Consider the following 17,565-nt stretch of genomic DNA (forward strand, 5'->3'; position numbering starts at 1 on the left):
GCCAGCCTGTGCAGGGAGAAGCATCATGAGCAACCCAGCCGAAACCGGAGGAGCAGGAGCAGCTGGAGGGGGTCCAAGCCTGGAAGAAAGGTACAGGGCGTTGGAGATCCAGTTGGCGCTGCAAACGGCGAGGCTTGAGGAGAGGAGGGCTCAGGATGCAGAAAAGGGAAAGGAGAAAACCACCCCGCTCGCCAGAAAGGTACCAGGATTGGTGCAGAAATTCGGGGGGGATCCCAGGAACTATCATGCCTTTAGAACAGAGATGCAATACGCTCTAAACTTGCAGTTTGATGACTTCCCCGACGAGGAATCGCGAGTGGCTTTTGTGATTGGCCATCTCGAATCCGGGGCGAAAGATTGGGTTAGACCCCTGATGGCAGCGAATAATGAGATCCTAAAGGACACGAGGAAGTTTTTTCGTGCCATGGACCTGATGTTTTCCAGCGATATTGAGCAGGGGGTGGTGCGAAGGCAGTTAATGGCTTGCCAGCAAGGAAGCAGATCTGTCCGTGAGTACTGGACTGAATTTACTATGCTGATTCATAAATTGGGGTGGGACCTATCGGCGGAGCCCATCCAAATGCTTTTCGAAGAGGGGCTTTCTTCAACCGTCAAAGATGAGCTTTCCCGGGGGCCCAGGGCGGAGTCTATGGATCAGTTAACCAAATCTGCGCTGTCCATAGGAGCGCGCCAGGAGGCGAGGGCTTTGGAAAAGCGGGAAGGGAAAGGAGACCGTTGGAGGGAGTTCCGCATTCCAGACATTCCAGAGCCACCTTTCCCGCCGGCAGAGCCGATGGAAGTTGGAACAGCGCGGGCGCGCGCAGTTTCAAATCCCAGTGAAGGGCGGAAGAAGGAGGGAAAGAGCGCCAAGAGATGTTATCTCTGCCAACAGCCAGGGCACTTTGCCAGAGTCTGCCCACAAAGAAAGGAATGGCAAGGGATGGCAGGAGCTGTTGGGGGAAAGGAAGAGGAAGGCAAGGAGCAAGTAAAAGCCAACGCCTGGCTGCCACCGTCGGGGCACAGCAGCCAGGCCAAAGAGCAGTGAAAGTGCCCACGCCGGAACCTCCCAGACCCGCTTTAGTGATAGAGGTGTTACTAGAACTGCCAAACGGACACCCACTAAAGATCAAGGCGCTTTTGGATTCAGGCAGCTCCTGTAATTTCATGAGTAAGGAGTTTGCAGCTGAGCATCAGATACAGACCATCCCTTTAAGTAACCCCTTGCAGGTGACTACGATTGACGGCAGAGAGCTGTTGGGGGGAGAAGTTAGCCAACAGACTGTCCCGATGATAATGAGGGTGGCAAGGCACACCGAACAGATAGCGTTTAATGTGGCCATCCTGGGAGGAGCGCCCATCATTTTGGGGATGAGCTGGCTGGCGCTACACAATCCGCTAGTGGGCTGGCATCAGAGGGTGGTCTCCTTTGGGTCAGCGCATTGCCTAGAACACTGCAAGGAGGGGAAGGTTTCGGGAGGAGACAGAGTCACCCTAGCCGGGATGGAAGTAATGGACAAAGGGAAGGTGCCCCCGCAATACGCAGATCTGAGCAACGTATTCAGCGAAAGGGAAGCAGACAAACTGCCACCGCATAGACCCTTTGACTGTCAAATCAACCTACTCCCTGGGGCCCAACTCCCAGTAGGCAAGCTGTACGCCATGTCAGACAGGGAGATGCAGGAGCTGAGGGAGTTCATTGACAAAAACCTGAAGCGAGGTTTCATCAGAGAGTCCCGAGCGGTGGGGGGCAGCCCAGTGTTTTTTGTGGACAAAAAGAACACAGACAAACCGAGACTGGTGTGTGACTTTAGGGCCCTCAATGCAGTGTCGGAGCCCCTGGCTTTCCCTATGCCCCGAATTGATGACATTTTGACCAGAGTAAGGAAGGGAAAGATTTTTACAAAGCTGGACCTGCGGGGGGCGTACAATCTGATACGCATAAGGAAGGGAGATGAATGGAAGACCACCATGTTTACCCCTTTGGGAGCCTTTGAATACCTCGTTATGCCCTTCGGTCTACAAGGGGGCTCCGCGTGTTTTCAAGCTTTTATAAACCACGTTCTGGGACCTTTGCTCTACAAGAATTGTGTGGCCTTTTTAGACGACGTGTTGGTGTATTCGGAAAATGAGGAACAGCATGTGAGGGACGTTCGAGAAGTGTTGGGCAGGCTGCAAGCCAACCAGCTGTGGGTGAAACTGGAGAAGTGCCAGTTTCATACCAAGGAGGTGGAATTCCTGGGGTACCGCTTGTCAGACAAGGGATTGGCCATGGATCCAGGCAAGGTCCAAGCGGTACTGGAATGGAAGACACCGAAGACCAAGAAGGACGTGCAAAGATTCTTGGGGTTTGGGAACTTTTATCGGAAGTTCATCAAGAACTTTGCCCACTTGACGGCGCCCATCACCGACTGCCTCAGCAGCAAGAAGAAATTTGTTTGGACGGCAGAGGCGGATCGAGCCTTTGAAGAACTGAAAAGGGCTTTCGCCTCGGAAGAACAACTTCTGCATGTGGATTTACGAAAACCCATGAGAGTGGAAACAGATGCATCCGACCGGGCGGTAGGGGCGGTCCTTCTTCAACCGGGGAGGAGTGCGTCGGAGTGGAGACCGTGTGCCTTCTTCTCGCGGAAGCTGAATAAATCCGAGAGGAATTACACGGTGTATGACAGGGAACTACTTGCCATTCACGAAGCATTCCGGAGGTGGAGACATTTATTAATTGGGGCACAACACAAGGTGCAAGTGTGCACCGACCACAAGAATTTAGAGTATTGGAGAACAGCTCGAGTGCTCAACCAACGACAAGTGAGATGGGCACAGGAATTCTCCAAATTCAACTTTGAAATTTGTTATGTGCCAGGCCCAGAAAACGTCAGGGCGGACGCGCTCTCACGCAAACCAGAGTATTGGGAAGGGGAGGGGGTGATCGAAGAGAGACATGTCATCCCTGAGGACCGCTGGGTGTGTGGGGCGGCGCTGGTGGGGCAACGAGAACTGGTAGAGGAAACGGAAAATGATGAATATGCCCAGGATAAGCTCAGAGGTCTCAGGGGGGAGGGCGAGAGTCCCGGAGGTTTTGAGGAAAGAAATGGGGCATTGTATTACAAAGGGGCACTGTATATACCCGAAGGTGAATTGAGGGGGAGAGTACTCAAGCAGTTGCATGATAGCCCCACGGCGGGACATTTTGGACAACACAAGACCATGTGGTTGGTTACCAGGGAATTTTGGTGGCCTAAGGTGAGGGAAGATGTAAGGGAGTATGTAAGAGGGTGTGACCAATGTCAGCGAGCCAAAGGGGAAAGAAGGGCGCCGGCAGGGTTATTAGAACCATTACCCACACCAGAACGGCCTTGGGAAGCGATATCAATAGATTTTATGACGGATCTGCCAAAGTCCAAGGGGAAAACAGCCATCATGGTAGTAGTAGACCTGTTAACTAAGATGTGCCACTTTGTAGCATGCTCACATGCAGTCACAGCGGAAGAAACAGCGAAGTTGTTTGTAGAACACATCTTTAGGTTGCACGGGGCTCCCATGAGGGTGATCTCAGATCGCGGCAAACAATTTACTTCCAGGTTCTGGAGGAAGCTCATGAGCTTGCTGCACGTGGAAGTCAATTTTTCAACTGCCCGGCACCCTGAAACCAACGGGCAGGCGGAAAGAGCAAATGGCATTCTTCAACAATATCTGAGGTGTTATGTCAATGACAGAGAGAACGATTGGGTCGAAAAGTTGGCGTTGGCAGAATTTGCCTACAATAATGCGGAGAATGTGTCCACAGGGATGAGTCCCTTTTTGGCTAATTACGGGTGTCACCCCAGGGCATTTCCAGGGGAAGGAGGGGAGAGATGGAGCGTCCCAGCGGCTGAACATTTTGTAGAAGAGATGGAAGCGATCCATCATCAGCTCCAGCTCAACTTAGAAAGGGCTAAGGCACAATATAAGAAGCAGGCAGACAAGAACAGAAGGGAAGGTGAAACCATAAGGGTGGGGGATCAAGTGTGGTTGTCAACCCAAGGGTTGCCGTTCAAAGGGGGTTGTAAGAAATTGAGGCCCAGAAGATTGGGACCCTTTGAGGTCATTCAGCAGGTCAACCCGGTAGCTTTCAAACTCCGATTACCCAACCACATGAAATTGCACCCAGTGTTCCACAGGTCGTTACTGTCACCATACAGGGGGGGACGTGAAGGGGAGTACGTCAGGGGACCAGCCTTGGAAGAGAGGGAACGCCGCAACCATGTAGCGGAAATCCTCGATTCCAGGTGGAAGGGAAATCAGGTGGAGTATTTGGTGGCGTGGGAAGGGGAACCGGAGTCAGAAAACACCTGGGTAAGTGCAGAGGAAGTCAATGACGAGGTTTTAACAGAAACGTTCCACCAAAGGTTCCCGAGGAAACCTCAGCCGATAGCAAGGTTTAGGAGGGAGTATTTCGGCACCACCGATGAGGAAGAGGAAATGGAAGGGTTCGCGGAGTCGGAGTTGGAAGAGGGAGTGGACTCCGATGACGAAGATTACCGAGAGAGTAGGAACAGCAACAAGTGGAGGGAAGTGTTCGCGACGTCGGAAGATGAGGGAGGTTCTTTCAGGGGTTTTACCTCCTCACCGCCAGTAGGGGAGGAGACGGGAGGGGGTGAAGGGAGCCCTGGAGGGGAGGTGGATGTCAGGGAACTGCCATCTAAAGCGCCGGGGGCGCAAAGGCTCACTGAGGTTGAGAGAGGAGTAGCAGCGGAAGAGGGAACCAGTAGAGGGCGAGCAAGAACTCCAAGGGAAAGTGAGTCGGAGGGATGGCTCAGAGACACTTCCAGCGAAAACAGTGGGGAGGTCTCAGGACCTCCTATAGGGACACCCACACCTCGCCGGAAACTGTCACGCCGAGAGGCCAGACGACGTGTTTCCGTTAAAGAGCTTTTATGTTGGAAAAGATTCCGAAAGCAGCCACTTTCGGATTCTACTAGTGATTGACGCAGCCATGCTGGAGGGGCTCCGTCACAGGCAGAGGTTTGAAAACCTGATCAAACTCTGAGGGACTTGCATTTTACGCACAAGCAGCTCATCGTCCCATCACAGCACGGAAAGGCAGTTTAGCTTCCCGCAGGAGCGGTACCTATTTATCTACTTGTACTTGGCTTATTATTCTATGATTAGGCATGACACATGGTTTATCAACCAATAAGTACAAATTATGTCATAGACGTACCAGTAATGCACCGGCAGAAGTGACGTAGCCCAGGGGAACATAATCAAAGCAGATCTGAGCATCTACCATTATGGATGGTGGCCACAATTTTTTAAAAAACGAGCTCTTTACAAAGTCACCCCTCCTTTGAACATTTCCTCGCGTAACGGCTCTGACAATGCGAAAAGGTAGCCAGCCGATTCAAGCCGCTGGACCAAATAAAATTCAGTGCTGCCTTCCAGCAAGAGTGCAGCACCCCAAATTAAACTGATATTACAGTAACTAAGGGGGAGACATTCCAGGCATGTAAACATATATTCAATAAAGCAGCTAATATGAAGCGACAAGAAGTAAACATCTTTGCAAGCCTTGCTGGGTATCCCACGAAGAGTTATTCTGTCTAAGGTTCCCACCCAGCGTGGAAGATGAGCCTAGGCCTCTGAAGGATGGGAGAGTTGCAGGAGGGGAGGGAGGGAGAAAGGATATCACTCTCCGCCAAGCATTCCCCTGCTGTGTTAAAGAGATCAGGTAGCAGCTGATATGAAATACCACGCCTGGGACCTGGGGAGCTCCTGCCAACTTGACTACACAATGCTGGACTAGATTGACAAATAGTTTGACATTAGCTTTGCATGTTCCGGTACAAGGCTAATGTGAGCATTTCAAAGCTATGTGGTCTATTTTATAGCCATATAGTGTGTAGTCGGGAAAGGGGGTGGTTCTGTTGGGTTGGAAAGGGGTCACTTTTCCTTTCTTTCTTCTTGAAACAGCCTTGTATAATGCAAGCAGGAGGATTTAACCTTACAGCAGACATTATCATTCAGGATACTTGCTAAAACCTCCCAGAAATTAGAGAAATGGAAAATAAGAGGACAGGAAATTAAGCAAGTACAGATGCACATGTATCTCATAATTTTATTCCAGAGCAACTCAGGTTGGTCAAACCATCGTACAAGTGCAATAAAACAGGCAAAGTGTACCTCCTCAGCAGTAACAGAGGCTTTTATTTTCAGAAAGGTAATCAATTTATACCAGCTGCTATTCAGATTTTTGAAGCTAAATTGTCGTCCTAGCTACTTTTGCGGATCCCAATATGGATACAAGCATATAATAGTGATTTAGATAAGATACACTCAAGTTTCTTGAGACGTATCCTGAGGCTCCCAACTTCAATCAAGTGTGCAGAATTAGGTATACACACAACAGAATATTGGGTGTGAGCTAGCACTATAAAATACTGGCTGTGTTGCCATTTACATTGCCAAACTTCAAATCTGTTCTCTGACTTACTTTAGGACTCTTATAAATCCAGATGGTTCCAACTCTTACATAGTAAAATTAGATCTACTAGTATTGACTTGGAACCCTTGTATAATTCAAGTGAGCAATATATGTATTGCAAAATACAAACCAGGTTAAGGGACATTGAAAAACAAAACATCAAGTCAGCTGTAAATAAAATTTGCTCTGCCAAGTTATTTGGTTTAAATACAACAGATAACAGGGTCACTTATATCTCAATATTAATAATTCCAGCCCAATACAGGGCCTTTATGTTAGCCCGACTGAATGTTTCCCCCTCAGTTTTTGCCAAGGGGATATATTTAAACATCCCCAGAAATGATAGACATTGTGGATGTTCTTTGAATGTGCCAGACACTGTAGAACATATCCTTTTCTACTGTCCATTAAACAATCAGCCACACAAACGTGCTATCCCCTTTTTTGGGTAGTCTAACATCAGATTCTATCTGTCTAACATTAACTGAAAGGGTGGCTGAGTTTTTGTCAATAGTATCTCTTAGAGTGGTGAATGGCATTATTTAGCATGAAGAAATCCCACTGGAAATCTTCGTCATTATATATTTCGCGTGGCTGTTTATTTGTATATATTTTAAAATTATATATATATATGAATGTTTTATGATGGGCTATACTTGTAATACCTAATAAAGGTTTGGCAAAGTAAGTAAGTATAAACTATTAAGAGGCTTGAGCAGGCCAGTTCTCTCTCCTTCGGACAGCTTCCATCTCAACTTGAAAGCTCACAGGTGCTTGTCAGATCATTTAAAAACATACTTCTGCATACCTTTGGAGCCCTCCAAGTACTGTATATAGAAACTGCTACCTTATTGTTGAGTGGCTCTGCTTTGCTTCAAAACTGATGGGCATTAAACTACCTGAGTTTCCTGTTAGAGGGAAGGAAACTGCAGACTGTAGCTTGCCTAAGGCCACCTAATGAGCTCACAGAAGAGATGAGTGCGTAGCTCCGTCTTTCAGTCACTATGCTACATCAGCTACCTTCCCTTTCAAGCCAAGGTATTTAAAATGGGCAGTTTTCCCTTAACCTTAGTATCTAGCTCAAGTATGCCGCCAGGGCTACGGAATAATATGTACAGCAAATATATGCAATGCAAAGTAAATTTTGTACGAAATAACTGACTTCACTCAGCAACCTAGCATATCAGCTCACGTTACTAATTGTATTTTGGGGGAAAATAATCTTCCAACCCTTAATAATGTCCCCTGGCATGTATGAAAAGGTTTCTGAGGACTGTTTTGGCAGCCTGAAAGGTTATGTTTAACAGCACCAACAAATGAGCCAACATACTTCATGTGCCATGAGTTTTGCTAAACAGAAAAACCGTGGGACCGTTGTTAAGTTAGGGAAGTTGACAAAAAGAAAAGTTTTCCCATCCCCTCCTCCCCCAATGAAGCTACCTGCACTCCCATGAAAGGAGCTCTCTGGTGAGCCAGGAGGCCCTTCTGAACAATGTGGAATCAGGTGAGGGGATGGTGCTTGTGGAGGGGAGGATCACCCCAACTCCTCGGATCCTAAGATATGTTAGCTTAAGGAGATTCACAGAAGGAAAGTTTCCCATCCCGTCCTCCTCCCCACCATGAGCTCTCCTGGCCCCATCCTCCACTGTTCAGGTTGCCCAATCCCCCACAGAGGCTTTTCAGAAGTCTCAGACTGAAGGGGTGCAGGGAATGGAGTAGGAAACTTTCCTTCCCTGGATCATCTTAAGCTATATTAGGATCCAAGGCACTATTTGTTGAAGGGGACACCAAACGTTTTGGAACAGTGGGCACATTTTGGATTTTGGGAAAGGCTGGGAGTGCGTCACAAGATGACTGTCATGGGGGTGTGATATAACACAAAATCAGAGACAACCACCCCTGAAACACACACACACAGGCCACTCTTGCTTCCCAGAAACTGGTTAGAAGGTACTTGCACATTTTGCTCCATAACTTCCTTTCTGGGAGGGTTAGAGACTTACTTCTTTTTTAATGAAAGGCCAGAGTCTGGGGAACCTGCCCAAGGGGAACCAATGAAAGCCTCCATGGATGGTGCTTGGTTTGTGACCCCTCATATATTAATTGATAACAAATATCAAAGCAAAAACAAAACAAAAAAATCTGAAGAATGCAACCATTTTTAAATGACATAACTGCAACAGCCATATTACCATCCTTCATTTGGGAACTGTTTATCAGTAAATAAAAATAAAAAACCTTATCCACTCCCATTGTTGCATCTGGTACTTTATAACTGGATAGTGTAGGTTCATCTCTAAGGGGGCTAATTTGTACACAGTCTTGCCTTAGGGCAGAGAGCTGGGCTCCATGACTTTCATGTGCCTTTGAGCTCTCTAATTTTGTGCAGTAGAAATCAGAGGACAAAGAAGTAACTTTAATCAGCATCCTTTTAAAATATTTTAAACTTGCTCGTCTCTTCACTTCGCAGTCCAGAATTCCTGTTTTATCTTCATATTCTGAGGCTATGTGCTCTATAGGGTGTTGGGCAGTCCTGTTCAATGTCATACATGTTTTATTTTTTAAAAAAATAAGTAATGCATGTAATGGATGGGGCCAGAAAAGAGCCTTTCTGGGAACAATAGTTGTATTGTTTTTTATGTTGATTTACAGATTTAGACATTAATTTTCAAAACTGATGTCCCCTTATGTACTCCTAATCATAGTACATTTTCATTCTACAATGTCAAATATATTTCTTGCTCATAAAACAGGCAACTGGCTGATTAGCTAGTTAGTTGGTTGAAAGTGCAGCTACTTAACAAGTGGCAATACATTACTAGCTTACAGCTTACAGCATATGTAGATTAATGAGCAAACTTAAAACAATCATTTATGGTTCATTTTCATTCAATATTTTGAAATTCATTTCTTACAATATGCAGACAGGTTTTTTAAAAAAATAAATAAAAATAAATTCTAAAATGAGATAATTTTGTGGCTTGAAAAAAGCACCAAAGGCTGCACTCCTAACCCCACTCCATGCTGCTGAAGGGGTGGGGTGGGGGTTAAGATTATCAGATGTCTCTGTCTGCTGGCCTCTGCTGGTGGTGGTGGTGCTCCATTGGCAGTAACTGGTGTTGGGCTCCAAAATGGGGTGTTGCAGTGGAAGAGCAGGACTGGGCATGGATCTGCAGCCCATTGGACAGTCCCTTCCCTGGAGAGAGACACTGCTGCACCAAGCTTCAGATAGCCCAGAATGGGGAGTCATGCTGCTCCTTTCACTCCAGCCAGGAGCAGCAAGCAGGGCTGCAGATGCAAAGGAAGACCTGCTGCTCCACAGCTCCCTGGTCATACCCACACCATACATTTAAAGCACATGGTTTCCCCCAAAAGAATCCTGGGAACTATAGTTTGTTATGGGTGCTAGGAGTTGTATGGAGTGAGTGTGAATACTCCAGACTTAATTAAATTCTTTTTCTGCCACATTTTGTTCTGAACTACTGTGTATTAAAAATAAGACAGTGTTGTGCTTTTTTGTGGCAAACGGGTAAAGGCAATTAGGCACAATCCACCAGGAAGGTCTCCCCTGAAAGTCCCACTTATTCATCAAACTTACTTCTAAACAGTCCCCTAAAACAGCAGAATTCTTAAAAGAGGAACCAAAAGAAGAAAAATATTGTGCTAATATTTTGGTTTCCCAGTGTTTGGCTAGGAATGGGAACTGAAATATGTTTTAAATATTGAGTGGCGTTTTGATTTGTTATCTGCCGCAAGTTTCTTCTGAAAATAAGGTGAGATATAAGGGCTTTTAAAACAAAGAAACAAATTGCCCAAAAACTATTAATTCAGAATTAAACTTCATGGAGTTATTTTCGACCCTGCTTCCCTACTTGCTTATGCCTCCTTCTTATTTCTGACTCATTTTTGGAAAGACGTCAGGTGGTTTGGCATAATCTCTGCATAACACATTCTTTTTTCATAGGCTCCAAATAAGGGAGGTATTTTCATACCCAAGTACGCCTAAGCAGCTAAAATCTAATTATATATTGCGACTGTTAAATGGGGAAGGGGGGTTTCAAGAGAGTCAGAGCTTAAGAAAAGAAAAAAATCTGGCATTTTATCTTCAGCTGAATAGCTGGCACTTACCATAATTTTTTGCAACCATTACAGAATCAGAGTATCATTTATTCAGGAGTGGACAAAATGTATTCAATGGCTGTACTTGAGATATAAGTTACAGAATCAGGTCCTTAAGATAAGAAATTTAATTTCCAGTTGAAGTACATTAGTCAGCATGTGGGTGTAGCTAATTTCTCTTATTATAGAAAACAATGTTTAAAAGCAAATCTTGCTCATAACATCTACCCAACCCTGTATAAAATCATACTCTGGGCATGATCCAGTCCACTGCATCCACCTGAATGAGATTTCACGCAAAAAACGGTGGACAGGGTGGGGAACCTCCAGTTGCAAGATTAATTCGGGGCTTTAAAGCACTTTGCACATGATGTCATTGTGGCATCATGTGATTGATAGGTAGGCAGCCTTGCTCACCTGTCAAATTTGGTCCGCAAGGCTGATCCTGATAAGGATCTGGCCTGTGGAGCCAAAAAGGTCCTCCATCAACTCTGGATGCATCTGATGAGCAGCCATACAATCTAGTTTATCTTGATCTAGATATCAATGCTTGGAACCCAGTAATTGTCTCAGTGATGAAATCTGTTTGCTGCACATTTAGTCAAAATAGCCTAACATTTTTTTTCTAAAAAAATAATTTATTTTTCCAATATACCCCCAATAATAGCCAAATTATAACAATAACAATTAATTCCCAAATTATACAATTATCAAAATGTCAATCAACTTCCAATTAATACATTTCAGTTAAAGTGGCTCCCCGCATGGTGGTTTGGGTGCATTTCTATTTTGCTCGTTAATATCAATATTACTCCAATGTCCCTTCCTCACTTGTAAATATCTTTTTATCTTTTTTCCAGAGAGGGTTGCCGAATCATAAATATATAAAACAAGCTTAGAATAAACAAACCATGGGTTTCCCTCTCCCCAACCAACTCTCACACCAAAGAAAAACTTACCTTAATTCAAACCTTTGATCCATGTAGCTCAGGCATAGGCAAACTCTGGCCCTCCAGATGTTTGAGACTACAATTCCACCAACCCTGACCACTGGTCCTGTTAGCTAGGGATGATGGGAATTGTAGTCCCAAACATCTGGAGGGCCGGAGTTTGCCTATGCCTAATGTAGCTGGTATATTCAGCAGTATGTTGTTGCAACCCTTTTCCATCACACACCAGTACTTTAAAGAATTAAAGATGCAATTAAACGGAGAACTCTGCTTCTTAATGGCGGCGTAGGAGGGTTTTCGCCAGGTGAAGTGCTTTTGCACTCAGCGCTTCCCTGCCTCCAACATTCCATGCTAGAGCGAGAGCCAGGTACCAAGATGAACTGCCAGTGAAGCCTATACCCGTCGTCCCTGGGGAGGATTTGCAAGGATGATTTACCCTCAGTCACCCTTGTTTTTCGTTTGCCGACGATCCCCCGCTGTTGTGGGGGCTGCCTCCACTGAGGCAGGCAGGACCAGAAGCCAGCTAGCCTAACAATTTTAGTACCATTGTAGTGGAGTCAGTTAGTATATAATACTATATAGTGTAGTGCACTACAATATATCATATTATATCACAGCATATCAACCGAGGTAGTCAGTGTAGTGCTCTCCATATGTTATGAAGACACATAAACTCTCATCAACCTCAGCCAGCTTAGCCAAAAATCAAGGATGATGGGAGTTGCAGTTCAACAGTATTTGCAGCGTCACATATTGGCAACCCTTGGTATATATGATTGTTCATATTTAGGCACATTGGCACATTTTTCAAGGAACCATCAAGATCCATAGAATTATATACTGATTTCTGCTTTTCTATTCTAGAATATTGGCAAAAGCAGAGGTTTTCCTTTGCAACACAGCCTGGGACTTTTTTAAATTATTGATTTGACTTTACTTTTAGATTTCATTCTATAAGAGCTTCAGTTTCCTTTTGCAATATAACATCACTCCACTTTTATAGAGCAAGGAGATGACCTATATAAGTCATGCTGTATTTTACTTTAAATTTCACTTTTGACCCATGAAAGGGTATTTTGCGGGGAGTGACCTGGAAAAGTAAACAATTTTTCCCCAAGCACTCCGCATTCTGAAGATAAGGCAATGGTGCAAGGTCAACCATACATAGATAATCACAGTTATTTTGAAGGAATACAAGATTATTTTGTCTCAAAAGTAGAGGATCTGCGCACCATGAGCCTCCAAAACAAGCAAAATACTGCTTGTGCACTGAAGATACAGCAAGTAGGGGGAGAATAGATAGCAAGTTTTCCCATCGGAAAAAAGGGTCCTGATACATTCAACAAATATGTAGCAGCTTGCTATGGAGACATACAAAACTTAATTTTACATACCAATAAATCAATGAATGTATACAGCAAGTAAACCTCGGGAGGGGGGGTGTTACGTACTGTGAAAAGATAAAGTTGTGGCTAGAAATATGAAACAAACAATATTAGTTCTGGGATGGAGCAGATTCCGTACAGATCTCGGTCTGCACTGAAATCCAGACTTGCTGTGAGGTTAGAAGGATCATTCCCAAACGAGAGGGTGCTTTAATTCCCTTCTCACCCATGAAACAGTCCACCTGACAACGCTATTTGCAGAACAAAGCAACTTTTCAATGAACAGAAATGTCTGTGAGAACTGGTGGTGAACGTTCATAGGCACAAGTAGGTTTTCAGCCTTTTAGAAGGCCATACTGGGAATAGGGGCCTCAAGAAAACCTTTAGCTACAAGATGAAGCCTGTGAACAAAATCAGACAGGAGCTGTATTTTAAAGCAATCCCAATCTATATTCACAACAGCATACTGTATTATTATTCACCTGCCATCTCTTTCTGCCGCTCCACCTTCTGTTACTGTTTTGACGAAAATGCCCAGTTTCTCAAGGCCTGCATCTGCTCCAACTCCCATTCCAATAATGCTGATGCCAAGTCCATCTTCATCTGAGAAGCAGATAAATCAAAGCAGATCCATACATTTGTTAAGCATTTTTCACTCTTGGATTAGGACATTTTTAATCCTGTTCTCTCTCCCCACCTGAGTAAAACCTTCCATGAATTTTTTGTCTATGACTTTATAACTGCATGCACAAAGAGTAAAACACACATTGTCATTCTAGAGGTCATCCTCCCTAACTCATAAAGCCATAACATTTCAACAGACTTACAGTATTTCTTATTTCCCATCATGGAAGTCAAGTAGCCCCAATCATTTTTTTGCAATGGAAGGAGAAAGAAGCCTATCTTGCTCCTTCTGCCATGGCTGCCAATCAAGAAATCCTGTGTTCAAAGGAATTATGGCCCACTAATACATGCTGAGTTCAGGATACAACTAAAAAGCAGTCTTCCATAACAGAAATGGGGGTGGGGGACCAGTGCAATAAACAATACGATCTGGATACCAAAAACCCTACTCACACATATCTCAAAGAGACACTTGGCAAATCTATTTTGACACTGAGGGCTCGTCCAGGCTTCCCTTCACATTGTGCTTGCCAGGCACACTTCTGGGCTTTCAAGCTCTGTGTCTAAGTGTTTTTGCTTTTGTCCTGTTGCTTTTCCAGGGAAAACCTGTTTTTTACCATTGAATTGGAGCAAATGGCAATCTGGAGAAGCACCGGGATAAAGCAAAAAAAAAAAAAAAAAAACTGCTCAGATATGGAACTTTAAAGCCCGGACTTGTGCCTGGAAATGTAGCACAAAAGGAAGTCTGAATGAGCCCTAAAAGGGGGTTTCGGAAAACAGTTTTGTGACTGCAGATATGAGGGGATCAACCCCTCAGGAGACTATTTGAGGTTGACAAGGTTTGAAGCCAATGTTCTGCTGCATACACCAGGGGCCACTGATGCGAATTAACATGTTACCTCAACTGGATTACTATATAATATATATATAATATAATATATTATATTATTATAATACTATATAATATTACTATTTAATATCCAGGAATTATTTATACAAATTGCACACTGCTGATTATTTATGAAATCCCCAGATATTAAGCTATGGCAGGTTTTTCATGATCCCTTTCTGGCAAAGTCTTGCAATTCTACTGCATATCTGTATGACACTTTATACATTAAAAATAATGCTCTGCAGCATAGCATTTGTAGAATGCATACCTTTTTCAAGCTCTGCTGGGAAAAGCTCCAGCTTCTCCACACGTTTTTCTAGTTCGTATTCTGCTGATGCAGCCACCGGGTCTACTTCATCATTTCTCCTGTCATAATCTTCATTAGAATATGTGTGGAAAACCTGGAGAGAAAGATAATGGTAATAAGTCAACTAAACCATCCAAAAGCTCACTTCTAAAACCTACTACTACTCCAGAGGTAAGCTATTGTTTTCATACCCTGCTTCCGAGCTTTCTGGAGTATCTGGCTGGCTAGATAGAACATTGATTTAATTGAAAAGGGGGTTTCATAGGTTCTTAAAGCAAGGATGGAGAACCCGTGACCCTCTAAATGTTGTGTGACTTCAGTTCCCATCAGCCCAAGCTTCCACTATGGCCAGTGCTTAGGGATAATGGGAGCTGTGGTCCAACATCATCCAGAGGGTCAGATGTTAGCCACCCCTCTCTTAAAGGAAATAACTGTTGTGCACATATAACTGTGGACATCAGTAATAATGAGGTTGCTTGTCTTTGGAGCCAGATGCAAAATGGTGGGTCAGGAGGGTGACCATATTCTTAGAATTAAGGAACTGGGTCACTGTGCCTCTGAACACATTCTCAACTCAATAATTTGCTTTCAGTTCCAGAACTGAGGTCACAATCCTGTAACACAAAAATCCACAAAGTGCTACAGCTTTTTTGTTTTGTTTTGGCAAGGTGGAAGGGAAGCTTTTCTGTTGTCCGTATGATTTAATAATTATTTAATAATTTAGAATCTGAACCCTTGTTGATCTACTGTAACATACTGAGAGATCTACTAGTAGACCCCAATCTACCTTTTGTCCACAGCACCTCTTTAGGATTCAGGATCTTATTTCTGCATTAAGCAGATTTTTTTTTCTAACCCATATAGCAACAAATTCAATACGTGTTCCAGAAAGAGCACCACTCTGTTCTTTTTAATAATGTAAAACAAAGGGCAGTTCAAATCTTTTTTTAAAAGAGCACTATCTTTACTTGAAAGATTCGCAGCAATTTTGAAAAAGTGCATAAGATACAATATGATGGTGGAATCTGAACTATCACTAGTTTCATCTTTTAACAAATAACAAAGCTGTGATTTACTCACACTGTATTAAATAAAAGCTGTTGATAAATGAATACTACAGTATATACTACAGTAAACTGAAACCTTAGGTGCCGCATAAATTAAAACTTCTTGTACATAAGGCATTTTGAATAAGATGTTAAATATTGGTTAAACCTTATCAGACACTCAGTTCTATAAAACTCAGTGACATCCAAAAGCCAAAGCACAACAACAAAAATTGGGGTAGTCAAGATTCTCTGGAGCAACTAGTTGGCTGTCACCATTTCTCCTCCTAAAGCTACTGGGGTGACTCCATACAATAATGTAGCAAGAGGGGAGGCCTATTGGCTCACTCAGCTGACATGAAAAACACAATGGGCATTGCTATCTCTGCTACCTCTTTAGTACCACAGATAGTGTGTGCTACCACATTCTTCCTTAAAAGACTTCCAAAGTCATTAAGGGATTAGATCCAGACTATGCCGGTTAAACCTTTTCTCTCACTGAAATCCATGTAAGGAGTAGTGAAGAATCAGTTTCCATTAAAATCAAAGGGTTGCACCCAAGTGAATGATACTCAGAGCAGACACACTGAAATTAATGGACCTAAGTAAGTCATCTCCATTAATTTCAATGGGTCTGCTCTGCGATGATTAGCACTGGATACAACTCAATGGGTCTACTCTGACTCCGACTAACAATGGATACAACCCATAGTGATTTAAGTCTAAAGCTGAATACTTGAGCTAAGGTGGCAGTCCTTTTATTCCCAAGTAGACCACTGTAAGGCAGCAGGAATCCCAAAGTGACCTAGAGGACAAAGAGGATGGTGGTGGCAAGGAGAAACAAACAGAGCAGTAAACCCATTGCTAGTAGGCTACTCCACTGGGTTGGTGTTAGAATGTGGTGTTGCCATCCAACATACTCCCCTTGCCACTCCCCCTTCAAAATCACCAGTTCTGTAAAAAAATACAGTGGTACCTCAGGTTACATATGCTTCAGGTTACAGACTCCGCTAACCCAGAAATAGTGCTTCAGGTTAAGAACTTTGCTTCAGGATGAAAACAGAAATCGGGCTCCGGCAGTGCAGCGGCAGCATGAGGCCCCATTAGCTAAAGTGGTGCTTCAGGTTAAGAACAGTTTCAGGTTAAGTACGGACCTCCGAAACGAATTAAGTACTTAACCTGAGGTACCACTGTAATGGGTTACTTGATTTTTTTAAAAGGAGAAATTACAGCTTCTTCAAACATGAGAATTTGCAATGGTATCTATAATGAGGATCACATTATTTTTTGTGTGTAAAACATTAAGCTGGCTTTTCACATGTTTTGTGCAAAACTAATCCCCCCCCCCCAAAAAAAACCCCAGGCTGCTAGGCATGGTGGAGGGCAGAACTCCATTTTCCCTTCATACATTTCTCTTATAACACCTTAAATAAATTATTTCCTTACTAACCTGCAAAAAACAACAACCCCAAAATGAATGAAAAAAATTAACAACAAAACTGAGCTACCATAATATACTGTGTGGGTTGAAATGCTTTATTTAAGGAACAAAGCTCTTCTCGTTGCATCAAAAATGGGCTTCAGGTTGGCAAAGCAAACAACCCCTCTGGATTTGAGCCTGGACTCCACATGCCTCCCATGAGGTGCTAAAGCTATCCTGTATTTCTTGGCAAACTCCACCATCCCCTTCATACTGACAAGACTGTCAAGGAAACCTTACAATATTGCTGGGAGAATAAAGAAAGCGGCCGTCACTCAGGAGGCAACCCAAGGTAATAAAAT

The 17,565-nt window shown here is 43.9% G+C and overlaps 1 protein-coding gene across 14 annotated transcripts in view; it reads right to left on the bottom strand.

Moving 5' to 3' along the window:
* Positions 1–17,565, bottom strand: part of PPP1R9A (protein phosphatase 1 regulatory subunit 9A) — a 151,440-nt gene that overhangs the window by 56,439 nt on the left and 77,436 nt on the right. For all 14 annotated transcript variants that reach the window (XM_081931215.1, XM_081931214.1, XM_081931224.1 and 11 more), the window contains 2 exons: positions 14,699–14,831; positions 13,397–13,517 (listed from right to left, as the gene is read on the bottom strand). In XM_081931215.1, coding sequence (XP_081787341.1) covers positions 13,397–13,517; positions 14,699–14,831 — 254 coding nt within the window. The remainder of the gene's footprint in view (positions 1–13,396; positions 13,518–14,698; positions 14,832–17,565) is intronic.

This window comes from Podarcis melisellensis (genome assembly GCF_964234715.1).
Source record: "Podarcis melisellensis genome assembly, chromosome: 12".
In the NCBI taxonomy this organism is placed as follows: domain Eukaryota; kingdom Metazoa; phylum Chordata; class Lepidosauria; order Squamata; family Lacertidae; genus Podarcis; species Podarcis melisellensis.